We start from the raw sequence: 18,830 nt of genomic DNA on the forward strand, positions 1-18,830 counted from the left end.
GAACAGGGAAGACCCAGAGCGGAGTCCGACTATTACGACTCCAAATGCAATGGCCATTGTGAGAAATCGCCATCAAAAGGGTTACCAACCATTTATTTCAGAGGGGTTTGTGTCACGGGATGGAGCCTCGACTAACCGGAGACCGGTTAGGATATTGAGGGACACAGGGGCACATCAATCTTTAATGCTTGAAGGCATTTTGCCATGGTCCGAGGAGACGGCAACGGGGGATAGTGTTCGTTTACAGGGGATCGGGGGCGGTGTTAGTGCTCCACTTCATGTCATCCATTTGGAGTCCGATTTGGTGTCAGGACCGGTCACCGTCGGTTTACAAGCCACGCTTCCTGTAGAGGGTGTCTCTGTGGTTATCGGGAATGATTTGGCCGGGGGTCAAGTTTATGGTAACCTGAGGGTTGGTAAAGAGCCCAGCAGGGAAAATAACACCACACCAGCTCGGGATGGCGACAAAAGTGCCAAGTTATTTGTAGGGGGACTGAACTTCAAAACAGAGGAAGAAGTTCTGACCTCTGTCTTCAACAGATATGGGCCACTGGTGGAAGTGCGGTTGGTAAGAGACAGGGAAACGCAACAGTCAAGAGGGTTCGGCTTTGTCACGTTTGCCAGCACAAAAGACGCCAGAGAGGCAGAGAAGAATTGGAATGGCAAGGATTTGGAGGGTCGGACCATAACAGTAGGGAAGGCATTTCGTAGGCGTCGAGAGGTCTACAGGAGAGGACAACTGGGCGGTAGTTTTGGTGGTGGCCGCAATCAATATTATTATGGAGGCTCCCTGAGTTACAGCAGCTCCCGAAGGAAGGATTGGCAAAGTAGTGGCCGAGAAGGAGACCGCTATTCATGGGACTACAGGGACAAGTGGTCCCACCATAATTATTAGGGAAGTTCTGAGAAGTTGAAGCACTGAATGCGGCGGAGCCGCCGAGCCAAGATTCCTACACGAATTAACCGTGAACGCCGTTCCTAAAGGCGTCCATGTAGTGAACTTTCATGCACGGACTAACCGCGAACTCCACGTTCCTCAAGGCGCCCATGTAGAGAACTTTCCTGCACGGACTAACCGTGAACTCCGCGTTCCTAAAGGCATCCATGTAGTGAATACTTGGCTTGGCCTCCCGGAAAAAGTGCTATCGAGTTGCTTAACTTTGGATCTTTGATCAACCCCTTAACCTTCATTCACAAGAAACTGACGGTCAAAGTCAGAGGGTCATGAGATGGAGTTTGATTTGGCAGGGACAATGTCGTTGCTGGTGCTTAGTCCAGAGGGAGTAATCTGGAGGGGGTGTGGTGAAATGTTGGTTGCTTTATTTTTAAGTGATAACTGTGCCCGGGGGGAACTGATAATGTGGGGGGGTTGAGTTATCTGGTTTGTTTCTCCAAATTGGCCGGCAAAGAAAGTTTTCGCTGGGTTCAAACTTTCTTTCTTGAAGGGGGGGAGTGTTACATATTTATGTGAATGTATGTGAATTACCATTCAGGTCTTTGCTTATCCATGTTTAGTAGATTAAGGGTTGTTGTGGTTGGAGGGTCAGGAGCCCTTCTGAAAAGTGTCCGGAAACGGAAGTGACCGGAAACGGAAGAGGAAAACACACGAGGAAGAAAGCGACGAGTAGTATTCTTCCTCGCCCCGCTCCGACGAAAGGTGGGATCGACCTTGCGCTGCGTGGAAAAGCGGCGTTCCGAAGCCCGTCTGGCGAGAGGAATTACCGGGACGTGTACCTGCCCGGTGGAGACGTCAAGTTGACGTGGGGCCGTGCATCGACCCCGCGTCTGGCACCGTTCGCGGCACCGTCTAAACAGACGCGTGCGGGTCGCACCTTGGGGCCTAACGCGCCTTGCAAGCGGCGTGGGGCTTTTGGCTTGCTCTACCGTACCCGCTTCGCGTGGCCACGAGGGGCTGCAGCCACGGTGCCTGGTACGATACCTGCCCGGTGGAAAAACGTCCACCCGGGGTTCGTTCAACCGCCCGAGTGCGGCGACGCCGACCAGTATCTTGGTCAGGAGGGGCCCAGAGACATTGTGAGGAGCAGAGACCAAAAGGGGGTCGTGAGTACCGAAGTGAACACACATATATAAGATGGCCATCTTAATCATATAGGGGATTGATTGTGGATTGGGAATTGTTGATGGTGGTTTGCTATTGATTGCTCGGGGAAAATCTCCGTGGTTGTATCATTGAAATTGTATGGTGTCCTTACCATTGAAATATATCCTTGAACATCAGTTTTCTCTTGGGTGGAATTCATATGGATTGCGTGGCGAAAGCGCAAATATAATACAACTTTCTGGCGAAGTTCCTCTCACGGTCCGGGGGTCACCGAGACCAGGTATTCACCGAGGGGACCACGTAACAATGGTAAGAAAGAGTATAATTCGTAAGATTTTTTTTTCTTCCAGGGCAAAGTGCACCACTTAATGCAACACTCTCATATTGCGCATGTGCCATGAAAGCCACCTGGGAAACAAATGGGAATTCACCCACAGAGCCCACCCAGCCTTGGAGAAAGACAACCTGTGGGACTCCTGGCGGCCTACTTGGGAGTGTGGAAATCGTCCAGGATATCGGGACGCCTCTGAGATACTCATAAATTTATAATTTGAAGACGAAATAAATCAATGGATGATGGTGTGAGTCATCGCTTTCAAAGAATCTTTTTCCTTCATTGTGTGCTTACTAAGTATTGTGCATTGTGTGATGGCTGTATAGGTGGTGAGCAGGTGCCAATGCAGGGGAAAACCTGCACAGAGAAGCGATTAAAGTGGTAGAGGTGTGTGCTATCCCTCTCCCATTCCCTATTCCTATGAGCATTGTTGGCTGCAGGTGCAGTAAATGCAGCGTGAAGTCTGATGCACATAAGCGCAGCATGCTGGCCAGATCATCGGTATGATGACGGCTGCCCTTGATGTCCAAAGTGGACACTGCTGTCTGAAGATGCTATGCCGTGATGCCTCAATTGGTGCCACCACTGACTTTCATGGGGTCTATGCATCTACGATGTAGCACTGCCCAGGCTGACCGACAGGTGCGGTTTGATATCTGAGTGTCGTTCTCATAACCTTAGCCTAAGGAGACTCCCCCCACAGGGCAGTGGGGATCCATTACCCTGGACAAGGGGCCCATACCAGGTATTGTCAGCCAGAGCCAGCTGAGCCAGGGACTCGCATAGGGCAGGGACATCACTCCCTGAGGTAGCTGAAAAATATCAGCCCTGCTACCCAAAAAGTGAAAATAATTGTGTTTTTTGGACCCTTGAACTTAGAACATTTTGAATGCCACGACCAATATGTCCAAAAATACCTGGGCAATACAGACATTGCAGTCAAATAAATGATCAAATATTTCATAATTAGCATAAAAGGCCATCAAAAATGACGGGTTGGAACAGTTTATTCGACGGTGTAGCTTCGTGAGCGTGCCAAAATATGAAGCCTCGGCCTCGTGTGCTCATATCTTCTTTATTTATTAGACATCCTACGGACGAAAATGAGCACTCGGTTTACTCTGCATGCGTTGCACATCAAGTGCAACGAATTTCACCGCCCTGTGCATTGTATTTAATGTTATTTTAAAATAAAACGATTCTGTACACCGCCCTTGAGGCTTGGTTTGCAAGCCATCGTCTACAATTCCAATAGAAAAGACGTAAATACTTTTTCATGGAAAATGTTTTTCGAGTTTGTTTTTATTCTCAAAAATAGACCGTAGTGAACACACATTTGTGTTAAAAGATTGGCCTTTAAAACCTACCCTTATGAAGGGGGACAGACATCTGTACAAACACACAAACTGACTATGTTTTATATGGTCGATGTGGGCGTATGGTTGACATCAGCGCACACATCAGGCAAACTTAAAATGTGCACAATTGGTTTTCTCTTTTGGTCTAAAGCTTGTGGTGGAGCCTGTGTCATAAACAAAACATGGGCATTAAGAGACAGATTGTATATCTTTATATAACCTAAAAAACATTTGGAGATAATAGGCATATCGACAACAGCATATGGGGTTTGAGCCTTGGATGCCAGAATTATGAGCTATGTATTCTATGTATGCTATGTATTATGCTGTGGCTGGCACAAGGGGCAATAATTCCGCGCACCAGTGGGTGGCGCGAGCGCCCAGGCGGGGACCAATGGCACATGCCCCGCCCTTCGACCGATCGGCCACGCCCGGGGACTAGGCATGGCCTCGGCACATATATGCGGGCTCTAAGCTCGAGCCCGCTCAGTGCTGCAGTTCGAGCTTTCGAAATAAAGACTCTTTTGTTTTAACAAACGCGTTGTGGCCTACCTCTTTGGCAAGCAAGTTGTGTGTGCGCAGCACCACACTTCACTGGTGACCCCGATTGGTTCAGCCGTCGCTGACCACTGAACGCGCCATGGCCACCAACGCCGTCGCAGTAAAACTCCCAGAGTTTTGGGAAGCACAGGCCGACGTGTGGTTCATGCAGGCCGAAGCTCAATTTCAGCTTCGAGGCATAACGGCGGACGAGACCCGTTACTACCACGTGGTCGCCTCTCTCGGGCCCGGCACTGCCGCCCGAGTCGTGTCCATCCTGCGGCACCCGCCGGTCGACCACAAGTACGAGGCGCTCAAACGTCTCCTCATCGCCATGTTCGGCCTCACGGAGATCGAACGGGCCGACCGCCTCCTGGACCTTCCCGAACTCGGCTACACACGACCATCCGTGCGGATGGATTTTATGCTGTCGCTGCTGGGTGACCAAGCCCCGGATTTCTTATTCTGGGCGCTTTTCCTACGCCAGCTACCTCGAAAGGTACACCTCGCGCTGGCCGGTTCTGAAATAAAGGAACCCCGCGCCCTGGCAACAAGTTTTTCGCGGCTTGCGACACGCGGTCGAGTTACGGTGCTGCCGTCGTGGATCCCGGGGCAGAGGCTACAGCGTCCCTCGTGGCCGCTGCTGCGCCCCGCCCACCACCACCGCCACCGCCGCCGAGAACACCGCGGCCGCCCTGTGGGTCCTGTGGGTCGGCCCCAAAGACCCCAAAGCTCATTAGCGGCCCTGTGGGTCGGCCATTCCGGCAGTCTCCTGTTCATTACGGACACCTTGTCCGGGCGCCGTTTCCTCTGCGATACAGGAGCGCAGGTAAGCGTCATCCCCGCCTCCACGTCCGACAAGCGAACCGTGGGCCGGGGCTCCGCGTTGCTTGCCGCCAACGGTACACCCATCCGCACATTCGGGAAGCGCTGCCTCTCCCTGCGGTTCGGAGGGCAGCGCTTTCAATGGTCGTTCGTGACCGCCAGGGTGCCAATGGCATTGCTTGGTGCGGACTTCCTATGTGCGAATGGGTTGTTGGTCGACGTGAAGCGCAGACGGCTCGTCCAGGCCGAAACCTTTAGCTCGCTCGCTTGTTCGCTGAGCGGCTCGTTGAGCGGCTCACTGAGCAGCTCACCGAGCGGCTTGCCAAGCGGCTTGCTGGAAGGTTCCGTCCCGGCGAGTTTAGTTTGCACGCTTCCGGCAGCGGACGGCTTTACCCGCCTCCTCGCCAGTTTCCCGGCCCTCACGCGGCCCACCTTCTCAGCGGTGGCCGTTAAACACGGGGTGGAGCATCACATCCCCATGGTCGGGCCGCCAGTCTATGCCCGGGCACGCCGACTCGAGCCCACTAAGCTCGCGGTGGCGAAAGCGGGGTTCGCCATGCTGGAGCGGCTGGGGATTGTACGGCGCTCCAACAGCGCTTGGGCTTCTCCGCTGCACATCGTGCCGAAGCCCGGCGGGGGATGGCGGCCGTGCGGGGACTACCGCCGGCTCAACGATGCCACCACCCCCGACCGCTACCCGGTCCCACACATTCAGGACTTTTCCGCCCGGTTGGCCAACACGACCGTGTTTTCTAAGGTGGACCTCATGCGGGGCTACCATCAGGTCCCCGTCCAACCGGACGATGTCCCGAAGACGGCCGTCATCACCACTTTCGGCCTCTTCGAATTCCTAAGGATGCCCTTCGGGTTGAAGAATGCGGCTCAGGCGTTCCAGCGGCTTATGGATAGCTTCTTGCACGACTTACCTTTCCTGTTTGTCTACCTGGACGACATCCTAGTCGCGAGCGCGTCCCGGGAGGAGCACCTGCTCCACCTCCGCACGCTTTTCGAACGCCTGGGCCAGCATGGCCTAATCATCAACCCCGCCAAGTGCCGTTTCGGCGTCGCCACCATCGACTTCTTGGGGCACCGCATCACCGAGCACGGGGCCGTCCCTTTACCGGCCAAGGTGGAGGCGGTCAGGGATTTCCCGCGGCCCCGCACGATCAAGGGGCTCCAGGAGTTCCTGGGCATGGTAAACCTTTACCACCGCTTCGTGCCCCACGTCGCTCGGCTCCTCCGCCCCTTGCACGAGGCCCTTCGGGGCAAGCCGGGCAAAGGTGACATCGCATGGTCGGAGCCGATGGCCACGGCGTTTGCGGGCGCAAAGCTGGCTCTGGCCGACGCCACCATGCTGGTGTACCGAAGCCCGATGCACCGATCGCCCTCACCACCGACGCGTCGGACTACGCGGTGGGCGCGGTGCACGAGCAATGGGTGTGTGGTGCTTGGCAACCGCTGGCGTTTTTCAGCCGGCAGCTTCGCCCGCACGAACACCGCTATAGCACCTTCGACCGCGAGTTGCTCGGGCTCCACCTGGCGGTCCGACACTTCCGCCATCTGCTGGAGGGCCGCCGTTCACGGCCTTCATTGACCACAAGCCCCTTGTGTTCGCGATGGCCAAGGTCGCCGAGCCATGGTCGGCACGGCAGCAGCGCCACCTCTCTGCCGTGTCCGAGTACACGACGGACATCCGTCACATGGTGGGTAAGGACAACCCGGTGGCGGATTGCCTTTCCCGGTCCGTCGTGCACGCGGTCCAGCTCGGGGTCGACTATGCCTGGATGGCGGAGGCCCAGACCGCCGACCCCGGCATCCAGGCCTTGCGGACCGCCGTCACGGGCCTCCGCGTCACCGAGGTGCCGTTCGACGCCGCGGGCACGGCCCTCCTATGCGACATCTCCCTCGGGCGGCCTCGCCCCATCGTGCCCACTGGCTGGCAGCGCCCAGTGTTCGACGCCATCCACGGCCTGTCCCACCCTGGCGCGAGGGCATCCCAGAAACTCGTCGGGGCGAAGTTCGTCTGGCATGGCCTCAGGAAGGACGTCCGCGACTGGGCCAGGACGTGCCTCGCGTGCCAGCGCGCAAAGGTCCACCGCCACACCCAGGCACCGTTGGCCCCGTTTACGGTGCCCAAGCGGCGGTTCGACCACGTGCACGTCGACTTGGTGGGACCTCTGCCCCCCTCGCGAGGGTTCACCCACCTCCTCACCATGGTCGACCACACAACACGGTGGCAGGAGGCCGTCCCATTGGCGGCGACGTCTGCGGCTGAGGTGGCGCAAGCCTTTCTCGCCACTTGGGTTGCCCGGTTTGGTGCCCCCTCGGACATCTCGTCCGACCGCGGCACCCAGTTCACCTCGGAGCTCTGGGCTGCGGTGGCGCATGGGCTCGGGGTGAAACTACACCGCACCACGGCCTACCACCCCCAGGCCAATGGCCTGTGCGAGCGCTTTCATCGCTCCATGAAGGCCGCGCTCCGGGCCAGCCTCTGCGACGGCGGCTGGGTCGACAGACTCCCCTGGGTCCTGCTGGGCCTCAGGACGGCGCCCAAGGACGACCTGCGCACGTCCTCGGCGGAGCTGGTCTTCGGGCAACCACTGCGGGTACCAGGTGAATTTATCCCCGACTCCACGGCTCCTTGGTCTGCGGCGCAACAGCGCTCCGCCCTTCAGGAGACCACCCGGAGGTTCGCCCCGGTGCCAACGGCACACCATGGTTGCCCGCCTTCCCACGTCGCCCCGGAGCTTCGCACCGCAAAGTACGTGTTCATCCGGCACGACGCCCACCGGGCACCGCTACGGCCCCCGTACGACGAGCCCTTCCACGTACTGGAGACCGGGGACAAATTTTTCACGGTCGACATCGGTGGTGCCCCGGATCGCATTTCCGTGGACCGCCTCAAGCCGGCCCACCTCGATCCGGACCACCCCCCGCCAGCAGCTCTGCCTCCGCGTCGAGGCCGCACCTCGGCGGTCGGACCCCCGGCACCCACGCCAGCAGCTCTGCCTCCGCGTCGAGGCCGCCACCCGGCGGTCGGACCCCCGGCACCCCCCAGCCCCGCCGGCCCGCTACCCCCCAGCCCTGCACCCATCGCCAGGGGGCGTTTCGGCCGGGTCATCCGGCTTCCCCACAAACTCACCCTTCAGATGCGCGGGAATTCTGGCGGGCACAAGGGGCAATAATTCCACGCACCAGTGGGTGGCGCGAGCGCCCAGGCGGGGACCGATGGCACATGCCCCGCCTTTCGACCGATCGGCCACGCCCGAGGACTAGGTGTGGCCTCGGCACATATATGCGGGCTCTAAGCTCGAGCCCGCTCAGTGCTGCAGTTCGAGCTTTCGAAATAAAGACTCTTTTGTTTTAACAAACGCGTTGTGGCCTACCTCTTTGGCAAGCAAGTAGTGTGTGCGCAGCACCACACTTCAATGCTATGTATTATGAGCTATGTAGCCTGGTGTTGGCTTAGCGGTTAGGGTGCCGGCTTGGGATCCTAGGATCCTGAGTTTGAATCCTGGTCGATCGCTGAATTAATGCCAGGGGGGGTTGACTCAGCCTGTCATCCCTCCGAGGTCGACAAATTGAGTACCAGCTTGCTGGGATGAATGATCACGGTGTGTACCCTGATTTAGAATAGGTACACCGTATCACTGCACATCGTAAGAGGCGACTAAGGGTTGGCGTCAGGAAGGGCATCCGGCCATAAAAAACATTGCCTCAAAACAGGGAACCATGATTGTCATGGGGCCCGCAAGGCTAACCCCCCCTCTAGCGGGGAAAATGGCCTTAAAACGATCATTTATTCAGATGGGAATGAAAAGGTACGAGATTTCACGATAGATATGCTAATATTTGACAAAGGTTACTCGAAGGTTCATCACCTGCAGTAAAGTCCCCCAATGGTTCAATAAACGTTTAACTTCTTCTTCTTTCATATGCAGCACAAGGCTGCATCATTGGCTAAGGGGTAGGTTAGGACCACTGTAAGTGAGGACAGGAATTTGGCCATGGTGCCGGCGATAACTCGCCTGTTACTCTTAGTCACCAACGAATGCTGGCAGACGGGACACCCAGGCCAGATTAACGTCCATCCAAGAGATGGCACACACATTGATGATTCACCCAGCCTGTGAAACATGGGAATGACAATTTATAGCTGGGTCGGAATTCAAACCCAAGATAGGCACCTTAGAGGTGAGTGTGTGTACCTTTCGGCAATCTTGTCAGCCCGGTCTGCTACTGTTAGCATGTAACACATTTAAGACCTGACATTGACAAATAGACCAAATAAGTTTTAGCATCGAGCAGTGTTTATGGCATCGTAGCTTGATCAACCTTTGGTCCCATGACGCCTGCAACTCCCGGTGGTCCCTGGAAACCTCTGGATCCTGATGGCCCAGAATCACCCTGAAAATACACAGGATCACACATAATGTCTCTTTTTCATTTCAATATGCACCTTCATTCTTATGAAGAGGTTGGAAAAGTATCCCATTGCTGCAGGCCATGGCTAAGTGGATAAAACATTGATGGCTAAGACAGGAAGAGGAATGTGTTTTATTAGGTATATGTAAATATGGTGGAATTTTTCATTTCCATCTCTCCCCTCCCTCCTCCTCCCCATGCTCCACTTATACTACACACATTTGCCATTCTTCCTGCTTTCTCGTACTAAACTGTTTCTCTTACTCTCTCCATATCTCCCACACCCCTCAACTTCCTTTTGCTCTTCTACCATTCTCTCTTCCTTTCTTTTTCCCCATTTTTAATGATCTCAATTTCGTCCCTCCGCCAACCTATGCCGATATAATAAACTAGCTGAAGTACCCGACATTGCCTGGGGGAAATTCAATGAAATATGTATTTAAATATTACCTGCATGACTAATTGGAGAATGCTGGCCTATGGTTTTGTATGAATTACCAATCTTGGGCATTGCAAAATGCTCCCTTCTTTTAACTTATTTTCTTTAACTTCATTTTGTAAATACAATAAATAGCCCAGTGGGGCCTGACAGTTATTGCTGCATGGTTTCTGAGAAGATTTTAAAATAAATTACCTGAATTTGAGGTGAAACCCCCTTTTTAGCCTCCTATAGGGGGCGGATCTGGATGGGGAGCACAACCCCATGAGACCTTGCTGTTGTGATGTACTGTATCAAATTTGGTCCATATCGGTTATGTAGTTTGTGAGAAAAATATGTTTTAGTGAATATGAGGGATTAGGGGAGGGAGGCCTTGAAGCCCCCTTTCCAGGGGAGATACGATCATGAGGCGCACAACTTAAGGTTAGATCATGGTCCCAATGCCTCGTGGTGAGTTTGGTCTGGATCTGCCATGCAGGTTCTGAGATTTTCAAATGAAATACCAATATTTGGGGCAAACCCCCCTTTTCACCCCACGTTATAGGGGGTGCATCTGGATGGGGAGCACGACCCCATGAGACCTTGCTGTTCTGATGCATCGTACCACATTTGGTCCATATCAGTTTGGTAGTTTGGGAGGAGAGGCTGTTTAAGTCAAATGTTAACGGACATACGCACGGATGGCCGGACACTGGGACCCACTCTACGAGGTTATTTCGGAGAAATTCCGAAATAACCTAACAAATCACTACAACCTCAACATACGATCTTAACAAAACACATTACTCGATCAGTTCTGGGAAAAAGCCAGGCAGTATATAAGCAAGACACTCACACTAGGCCTGATATATACAGTATATTAGATAGATAGCTTTGAAAGTTCTTGAAGATCATGTAAATCATAAAGTTCTTTATACCTTACCTTCTCTCCTTGTACACCTTTACCATGAAGTCCCTCTAGTCCCCGTTGTCCTGGCATTCCCATTTCACCCTGGAAGAAAACATCCCAAACATTCATATCCCTCTTTTTGTTGCTCATGGTCACCTGGGCAATCACATAAATACACCGTTCACCTTCTGGCCAGTGGTGCCATCAGAACCTGGAATGCCAGGAAAACCTGCTGCACCAGGATTTCCTGGAATACCCTGAAAAAAAGAAGTACAAACCATGAGTTCCACTGTCTTGACCTCAGCATGACAGCTGACGTTAAGAACCTTCACATATTTTATGGAGAGATTACATCTGGACAGATTACCATACTTCCCACAAGGTGCGTGCAACTAGTTAAATGCATGAAACATAAAACATCATTTGGGAAAGCACTACGTACACAGTAGCACATTAAAAACGTGACATTAGTGGACAATAGTCATATCAACAATAGATGAAGTTTGAACCTCAGATGCCAGCATCACCAGATGATGAGAACGACAATCAGGAATACATACGACAGCCTATCTTGAGTAATTTGTTGTACACTTTGCAGACAAACTCACAAAATGGGTTAATATGGAGGGACATGAAACTTTGTTCAATTTTTGTACATTACATTACACATATATAACACTATATTACATTTTGGACACTTTGTACATTATATAATTTTTGATAAAGTAAAAGTCGTTTGATTCGATGAATGAAACGTGAATAAATTAATAAATATTTCTCGGAAACCGCTGAATGCAAAAATTTGAAACTTAGTACATTGTCAAGTACTCCCAATGGGGAACAAAAGCATGATAATGATGACATCATCAGTGAAGTGGTATACCAGCTACGGTTATATCAGAACGAGCTGATTCATCACACAGTCACAGATTGCTTAACCCCAATATGGGGCAGTTTAAAAATTATGCAACACTTTTTTTCTAGTAATTTGTATATCGTTTGTATTGTATTGACACAATCTGTATATAATCTGTACACAATCTGTATATAAAGTATTGACACAATCTGTATCTATCTATAATTCCAGTAATCTCTGTCTGTACGTTTGTACGTTTGTCTGTCTGTGACCGCTGTTTCTCGACAACCACGGGTCCGATATACTTTTCACTTGCCAGGTATATTGCTGGGGACCCGAGGATGTGCCTTTTCAAGGTTTCATATTAATCGGACAATTACTTACCGAGCTATGTCCAAAAAACGATTCAACCAATCAGAGAGCAGCGAGCTATCGCGTGTGCCGGCGTTGCGAATGGACCAAACCATTCCATGTAAATAGAGGGGGGGGTTCTGTGGTCGTTGCGAATGGACGAAACCATTTCATGTAAATAGAGGGGGGGGGATTGTCACTGTACTCGCAAGCCGTTCGCCGTTCGCTTTGGCGTTGCGAATGGACCAAACCATTTCATGTAAATAGAGGGGGGGGATATAATTTTAGATAGATATATAGTACGGGCATATATATAGTACGGGCATGCCCTCGGGCATACCGAGCTATGTCCAAAAAACGATTCAACCAATCAGAGAGCTTGCAGAGGGCTTTGCGAATGGACCAAACCATTCATGTAAATAGAGGGGGGGGGTTCTGTGGTCGTTGCGAATGGACCAAACCATTCACATCGAATCATCGAATCACATCGAATGGACCAAACCGTTCGCTTTGGACCAAACCATTGCATGTAAATAGAGGGGGGGGGGTTCTGTAGTCGTTGCGAATGGACCAAACCATTCATGTAAATAGAGGGGGGGGGGGGGTTCTGTGGTCGTTACTGCCACGTGGTTTCAAAGTTTTTTTTTGTTGTTGTTGTTTGCACGCATGTTTTTTTGCACCCACGTACGGGCACGCCCTAGGATATTTACACACACACACCCCTACACAAATTTTTTTTTTTTTTTTTTTTTGGCAAGGAACGGGCACCCACGTACGGGCACGTCCTAGTATATATAATCTGTAGATTCAATATAATCTGAATCAATCTGTACAATTTGTATTGACACAATCTGTCAATTTCCCGACCCGGATCTCAGCCAATGGAGTATTTTCTCTTCTAGACTTGATTATGACAAACTTCCCTGCTAATGTCTGCTGCTCTTCTTCTGCTCCAATCGGTTCTTCTGATCATGTGCTTGTCAAAGTGGACATCTCTCTGGCCATTCTCAGAGAGCCTCCTCAGCGTCGACGAGTCTGGCATTTCACTCAGGCCGACTGGGACGGTCTTCAAGCAGCCATCAATCATCTGGATTGGTCTCCCATCTCCACTGCCTCTGACATAAATTCTTCCTGGGAATTCTTCCAAAGCAAACTGCTCTCTCTCATGCACAGATTTATCCCATCTCATCTTCAGTTGTCTTACCCTTCCTCCCGTCCATGGTACACTGAATCTTGTGGTGAGGCAGTTGCCCTGAAACAACTTGCCTTTGCCTCTTGGAAGGCTAATCCAACTGAAGGCAATCTCAGTTCCTTCCACCAAGCTCGGAACAAGTGTGTGTCTACCCTCAGGAGTGCCAGGAAGCACTATCTCTCCACACTGAAGAATGAACTCTCAAACCTGTCTCCTTCCTCCAAATCCTGGTGGCGTCTGGTCAAATCCGTTTCTGGTGTTTGTTCCCCCTCCATCCCCTCCCTTACCTCAAATGGCCACACAGTTGACCGCACGTGACAAAGCCGAATGCCTCAACTCTGCGTTTGCCTCAAAATATTGTGTCCCAAACCCATCTCTCTCTGTTCCCACCTTTACCAGTCGAACCCAACTGCTCCTGGACTCTGTGTCCTTCTCTCCTGACAAGGTGGAGGAGTTTTTGTCAAACCTCGACTCTGATTCTGCAACTGGACCAGACGGCATCAGCCCACGGGTCCTAAAATCCTGCTCTGCCGCTCTATCTCACCCTCTCTCTGTTCTTTTCACCCTCTCTTTTGCTCAAGGTCATCTGCCAGCATCCTGGAAATCAGCAAACATTACCGCTTTACACAAAAAGGTGCAAAAACAGATCCTTGCAACTACAGACCAATCAGCCTGCTCCCAATTATCAGCAAAGTCATGGAATCCATCATTGCTTCGGATATGAAATCTTTCCTCTTCTCCAATGGCTTGATCTCTGATCATCAATTTGGTTTCAGACCAGGTCACTCTACTCTGGACATGCTGCTTCTGCTGTCTCAACAATGTATGGAGGTCCTCAATGCCAAACAGGAAATCAGAGCTGTCTCCCTTGACATATCACGTGCCTTCGATACGGTCTGGCACCCAGCTCTGCTCACCAAACTCTCCTCCTATGGTATCCATGGAAATCTCCATGCATGGCTTGCGGACTTCCTCTCTGGTCGTAGTCAACGTGTGGCCCTGAATGGATTTCTCTCATCTCCCCTTCCTGTTCAGGCTGGAGTTCCCCAAGGCAGTGTTCTGGGCCCTGTGCTTTTTCTGGTCTTTATCAATGATCTCTCCGACTCTCTGGAAAATCCTCTCTATCTCTTTGCTGATGACTCCACTCTCTGCCGCTCCATTCCTCTTCCCTCAGATCGGCAGTCTGCAGCCTCCTCACTCTCTGAAGACTTGGACAAAATCACAGACTGGTCAAACAAGTGCAACATGTCTTTCAATCCTGACAAATCTCACACTCTTACTATGTCTCTCCGAAAAGATCGACTGGACAACCCTCCCATCTACTTTCTCAACAATCCTCTCCAAGAAGTTCTGTCGCTCAAGCTTTTGGGTCTTACTATCTGCCATGATCTTTCTTGGGAAAACCACATTTCCAAGCTGGCCTCCAAAGCCAGTCGCCGACTGGGCAGCCTCCGTCGTGTGAAGTCCTTCCTCGGCATACCTGAGCTCCTCACCACATACAAGGCTTTCATCCGCAGCTCAATGGAATACTGTTCTCCCCTATGGGCCGGTGCTCCTGCCTCACACCTAGCTCGGCTTCACGCTGTTGAAACCAAAGCTTTCAGAATTATTGGAATCTCCCGCGATGAAGCTATCTCTGAGGGCCTTTCACTCACTCACCGCAGGCAGGTAGGTGGTCTTTCTGTCTTCTACCGACTCCTCTCCGGCCTTGCACCCCCCAGCTCTCTCTGTGCTCTGTCCCCCAAATATTCCTACAGGTCGCACAAGATCTGCCAGCAACCCTCTGATGGTTAAACTGCCGAAATCTCGGCTCTCTGCTCACCTTCACTCTTTCATTCCTCTTTTCTCCCACCTCTGGAACAAACTCCCTCACTCCCTTCAATCCCACTCGTCCCTCCAGGTCTTTAAAACAGCTGTTCACCACCATCTCTTATCTTCCCCCATCCAAAACCTTGATCTTTTCTACCCCCGCTAATTCACCCCAGATCCACCTTGTTTGAAATTCCAACTTCTTTCCTGGAAGTCCTGGCAGTGTCCATATGTTTTATACCTCTCCCACCACCCCCCTTCCCATGCCCCCCCCCCCCCCTAAAGCCCTCTCCCTCACAGATCTCTCGATGTCTCCATGTCTCTCGGTCCCTGCTCTCAAATGTTGTGTTCGTGTCCTTCCCCCTCTCTCCCCATCTTGTCTACCGCTCCCGATGTTATATGTTTTATGTGTCGGTTTGTCTTTTTGTGTGATTAATGTTCTCTCTTTCACGAGCCTCGATCTTGTATACAAAAAAAAAAAAAAAAAAAAAAAAAAAAAAAATCGTAATGCTTGATTACTGTGCGTTCTGACGTACTGGGCATTCTGATGAGCTTGAAATTAAACTTTACCAATATTCAACATATGATTAGATTTTTCAGGGTCCCACAATGTGAGTAACACTCGGCCCAAACAAATCCAATGGAAATCCGACACAACAAAACCGGGCAGTGTATAATCAGCAGAAGCCTACATGCCTCATGTGTTAGGCCCACCAGAAAACCAAGATGATGGCGATATCATTTTGTCTCGGTGGGTGGAGTCAAGCGACAGATGTGGGTGTGGTCTGGCAGTTGTCCGACCAATGGGTGCACATTTAAAAAATCAACCCCCACACGAACCCCAACAACAACAACAACCTAAAGCTCTTGTAGACCTGCAACACATGGCAGGTAAAAAATTGTGTTATGATTGTGAAAGAGCGGATCTCAGATGAGTTATGTGAGATTCCAGGAACTGTTATTTTAGGATTGTTTAAACTAGCAACGGTACCCGCCCTACGGGCGGGGCTTCAATTGGGAAACCCAAATGAAAAGGCAAAATATCAGAAATTGAAGGCTTTTTTAAAATTTTAAACGATTCATATAAACATCCATTGAATCATATCACACGCAAATCATCAAAATCTAAACAGTACATGGCGCCCATTTTGAAAAAAGATTGAATTCTGCAAAACGGAAGCGGCCGCTACACGTCCTTCTCAGTCGCACGTTTGTGTGTGAAGAGTGCACGCCGAATCTGTAACACGGAAGCGGCCACTACACCTGTTTCTCTGTCGCTTTGCACACGCTGCCATGTTATTTTGGAGCCACACGTTTATATCGGAAAAGTTCATCAGGAGTCGATCTACTCTCTCCTGGTACGTAGAATTTCAACAAAAGCCACATCACTGTTCATGTCGGTAAATATTATTCCATCGTGTTTGGAAAAACTGGAAAACTTGGAAAAAATTGGAAAAACAATATAGCCTATTTTACTCCGAGGGGTCCCAGGAATCCCCACCCAAAATATCGTTGCGATCGGTTCAGCCGTTTTTGCGGTACCTTCGAACGGACGGATGGACATTTGGTGAATTATAGTAAGATAACACTTGGGTGCATGGGCCAAAGAAACTGAAGATATTCACTGAAGAAATTGGAATTGCTTGGATATTTAATGCACCATATATATTTCCCAGCAATTTCTATAACAACTAGAATGGCACGTGGTAGAGCGCATACCTTGGCCAGGCTGAAGAGGTTACATTTTGTATCCCACTGATAGACCAGATCTGGATTCTGAACTGAACCATAATCTAATCAGCTTGTTCATGCTCAACTACCCAACTCATCTACCAAGTTTTGTCATAATCCATCCATAACCTTTTGAGATATCCTGCTCACAGACCAACAAATAGGCAGTTAGACAGAAAGGGGTAAAAACATAACCCCCGTCCACCTTAGGTGGCGGAGGTAATAAAAAAAATGTGACTTTGGATTCAACATACCTTTGGGCCTGGATATCCATGTCCACTTGGTCCTAGCTGTCCTACCTTCCCTGCTGGTCCTGGGTCACCCTGGAATATTGCAAGAGATTACAGTGCAGCCAAGTGGCAAGGAAACGTACACACAGAAGAAGGAACTTTTCCCCATCATAACTGTGCCATATAATACCCACATCCAAAAAGCAACAAAAATGTGCCTAAACTACATCTAAGTATGCCAGGTTACCTTGGGTAGTGCGAATTCTACAACTCACCATTGGCAGAAAACCTACACTGGATATTGGCACACGATGATCTACCTTTTCTAAAGATTAAAGACACGATGGGTTCTTCAACATTCACAATCTAAGTACAAACAGGATGGTCACCTTTAAATCCCAATTGCAAGGGTGGTGAGCTCTGTGAGACGGGGCACATTTACAAGGCTCAGATAAATTGTTTTTTTAATTGTTTTAGGATTAAAATACTATTTCAGAACATAATAGGTATGCTCAAAATATGTAGCTTTAGGTTTTAAAAGAAAATAAAAAGAAACTTTCGTATGCGGGATGAGATTTTTTTTTGTATACACAGTCGAGACTCGTGGAAGAACTGGTACACTGAATGGGTCAGGATGTAACAGAGAAAACTCGAATACAAAACATGCAAAAGGAGCAGTAGAGAGAGGGGGGAAACACCAACAGCAACGTTTAAGGCCAAGATAGAGGCAGACGCGGACAAACAATCGATGCGGGGAGGAATGAGGGGCAGGAGAGGATGCATGGGGTGGACAAGGTGGATACAGAAGGAAAACTCCAACGAGGGAAAACTGGAAATTTGGAAGGAGGAAGATTTGAGTGGTGTTAATGAGGGTAGAAAAGATCATGGTTTAGGAATGGTGATGATCTGAAATAGTGGTGAACAGCTGTCTTGAAGACCTGGAGGGAAAAGAATGAGATTGAAGAGGATGTGGAAGTTGATTCCACAGGTGCTGGAAAAAAAAAGAGGAACATATGAGAGGAGGTGTGCAGTGATCCTGGATTTAGGTTGTTTCACCAGAAGGGGGTTGACGGGGAACATATGAGCCCTGCAGAAACTTGGAGGGCCAAAGTGTGGAAAGAGCAGGGGTTGCAAGACCAGAAAGGAGACGATAGAAGACAGAGAGACCACCAAACTGCCTGCGATGGCGAAGTGATAGGCCCATAGACTCAGCTTCATCGCAGATTCCAATGATCTTGAAGGTCTTGATTTTTACGTTGTCAAGCTGAGCAAGATGTGAGGCAGGGGAGTCAGCACAGAGGTGAGAGCGGCACTCCATCAAGCTACGGATGAAGACCTTGTCCGGCGGATAGGAATTCAGGTGTGCCAAGGAAGGACTTTGTATGATGGAGGATGCTGAGTTGGCGGCTGGCTTTGGAGGCCAACTTTGAAATGTGTTTTGCCCAACAAAGATGATGGCTGATAGTGAGACCCAGGAGTTTGAATGTCTGAACTTCCTCAAGAGGATTGTTAAGAAAGCAGATGGGGGAAGGAGAGTTGGCCAGACGATCCTTTCAGAGAGAAAGAGAGAGAGGGGGTGTGAGAGATTTGTCAGGATTGAAAGACATATATTCCAAGTGTTTGACCAGCTTGTGAATTTCTCAAGGTCTGAAGAGAGGGAAGAGGGTGCTGCCTGCCTGGCCGAAGGATGAGGATGAGGGATGTCACAGCAGTGTGTGGTCATCAGCACATAGATACAGAGGTTTTCAAGAGAGTCAGACAGATAAATAAATATTAGCCAATGCCTATT

The 18,830-nt window shown here is 50.5% G+C and overlaps 1 protein-coding gene across 1 annotated transcript in view; it reads right to left on the reverse strand.

Annotated features, from left to right (window-relative positions):
- The window catches only part of LOC137433398 (uncharacterized), a 320,088-nt gene that overhangs the window by 115,575 nt on the left and 185,683 nt on the right, over positions 1 to 18,830 (reverse strand). Inside the window, exons 19-22 of the mRNA XM_078785923.1 lie at positions 17,066 to 17,134; positions 11,058 to 11,129; positions 10,906 to 10,974; positions 9,455 to 9,526 (exon numbers count right to left, since the gene is read on the reverse strand). Of these exons, the coding sequence (XP_078642049.1) occupies positions 9,455 to 9,526; positions 10,906 to 10,974; positions 11,058 to 11,129; positions 17,066 to 17,134 (282 nt within the window). The remainder of the gene's footprint in view (positions 1 to 9,454; positions 9,527 to 10,905; positions 10,975 to 11,057; positions 11,130 to 17,065; positions 17,135 to 18,830) is intronic.

The sequence above is a fragment of the Myxine glutinosa genome, chromosome 10 (assembly GCF_964187855.1).
Source record: "Myxine glutinosa chromosome 10, kmMyxGlut1.1, whole genome shotgun sequence".
NCBI classification, from domain to species: Eukaryota; Metazoa; Chordata; class Myxini; order Myxiniformes; family Myxinidae; genus Myxine; species Myxine glutinosa.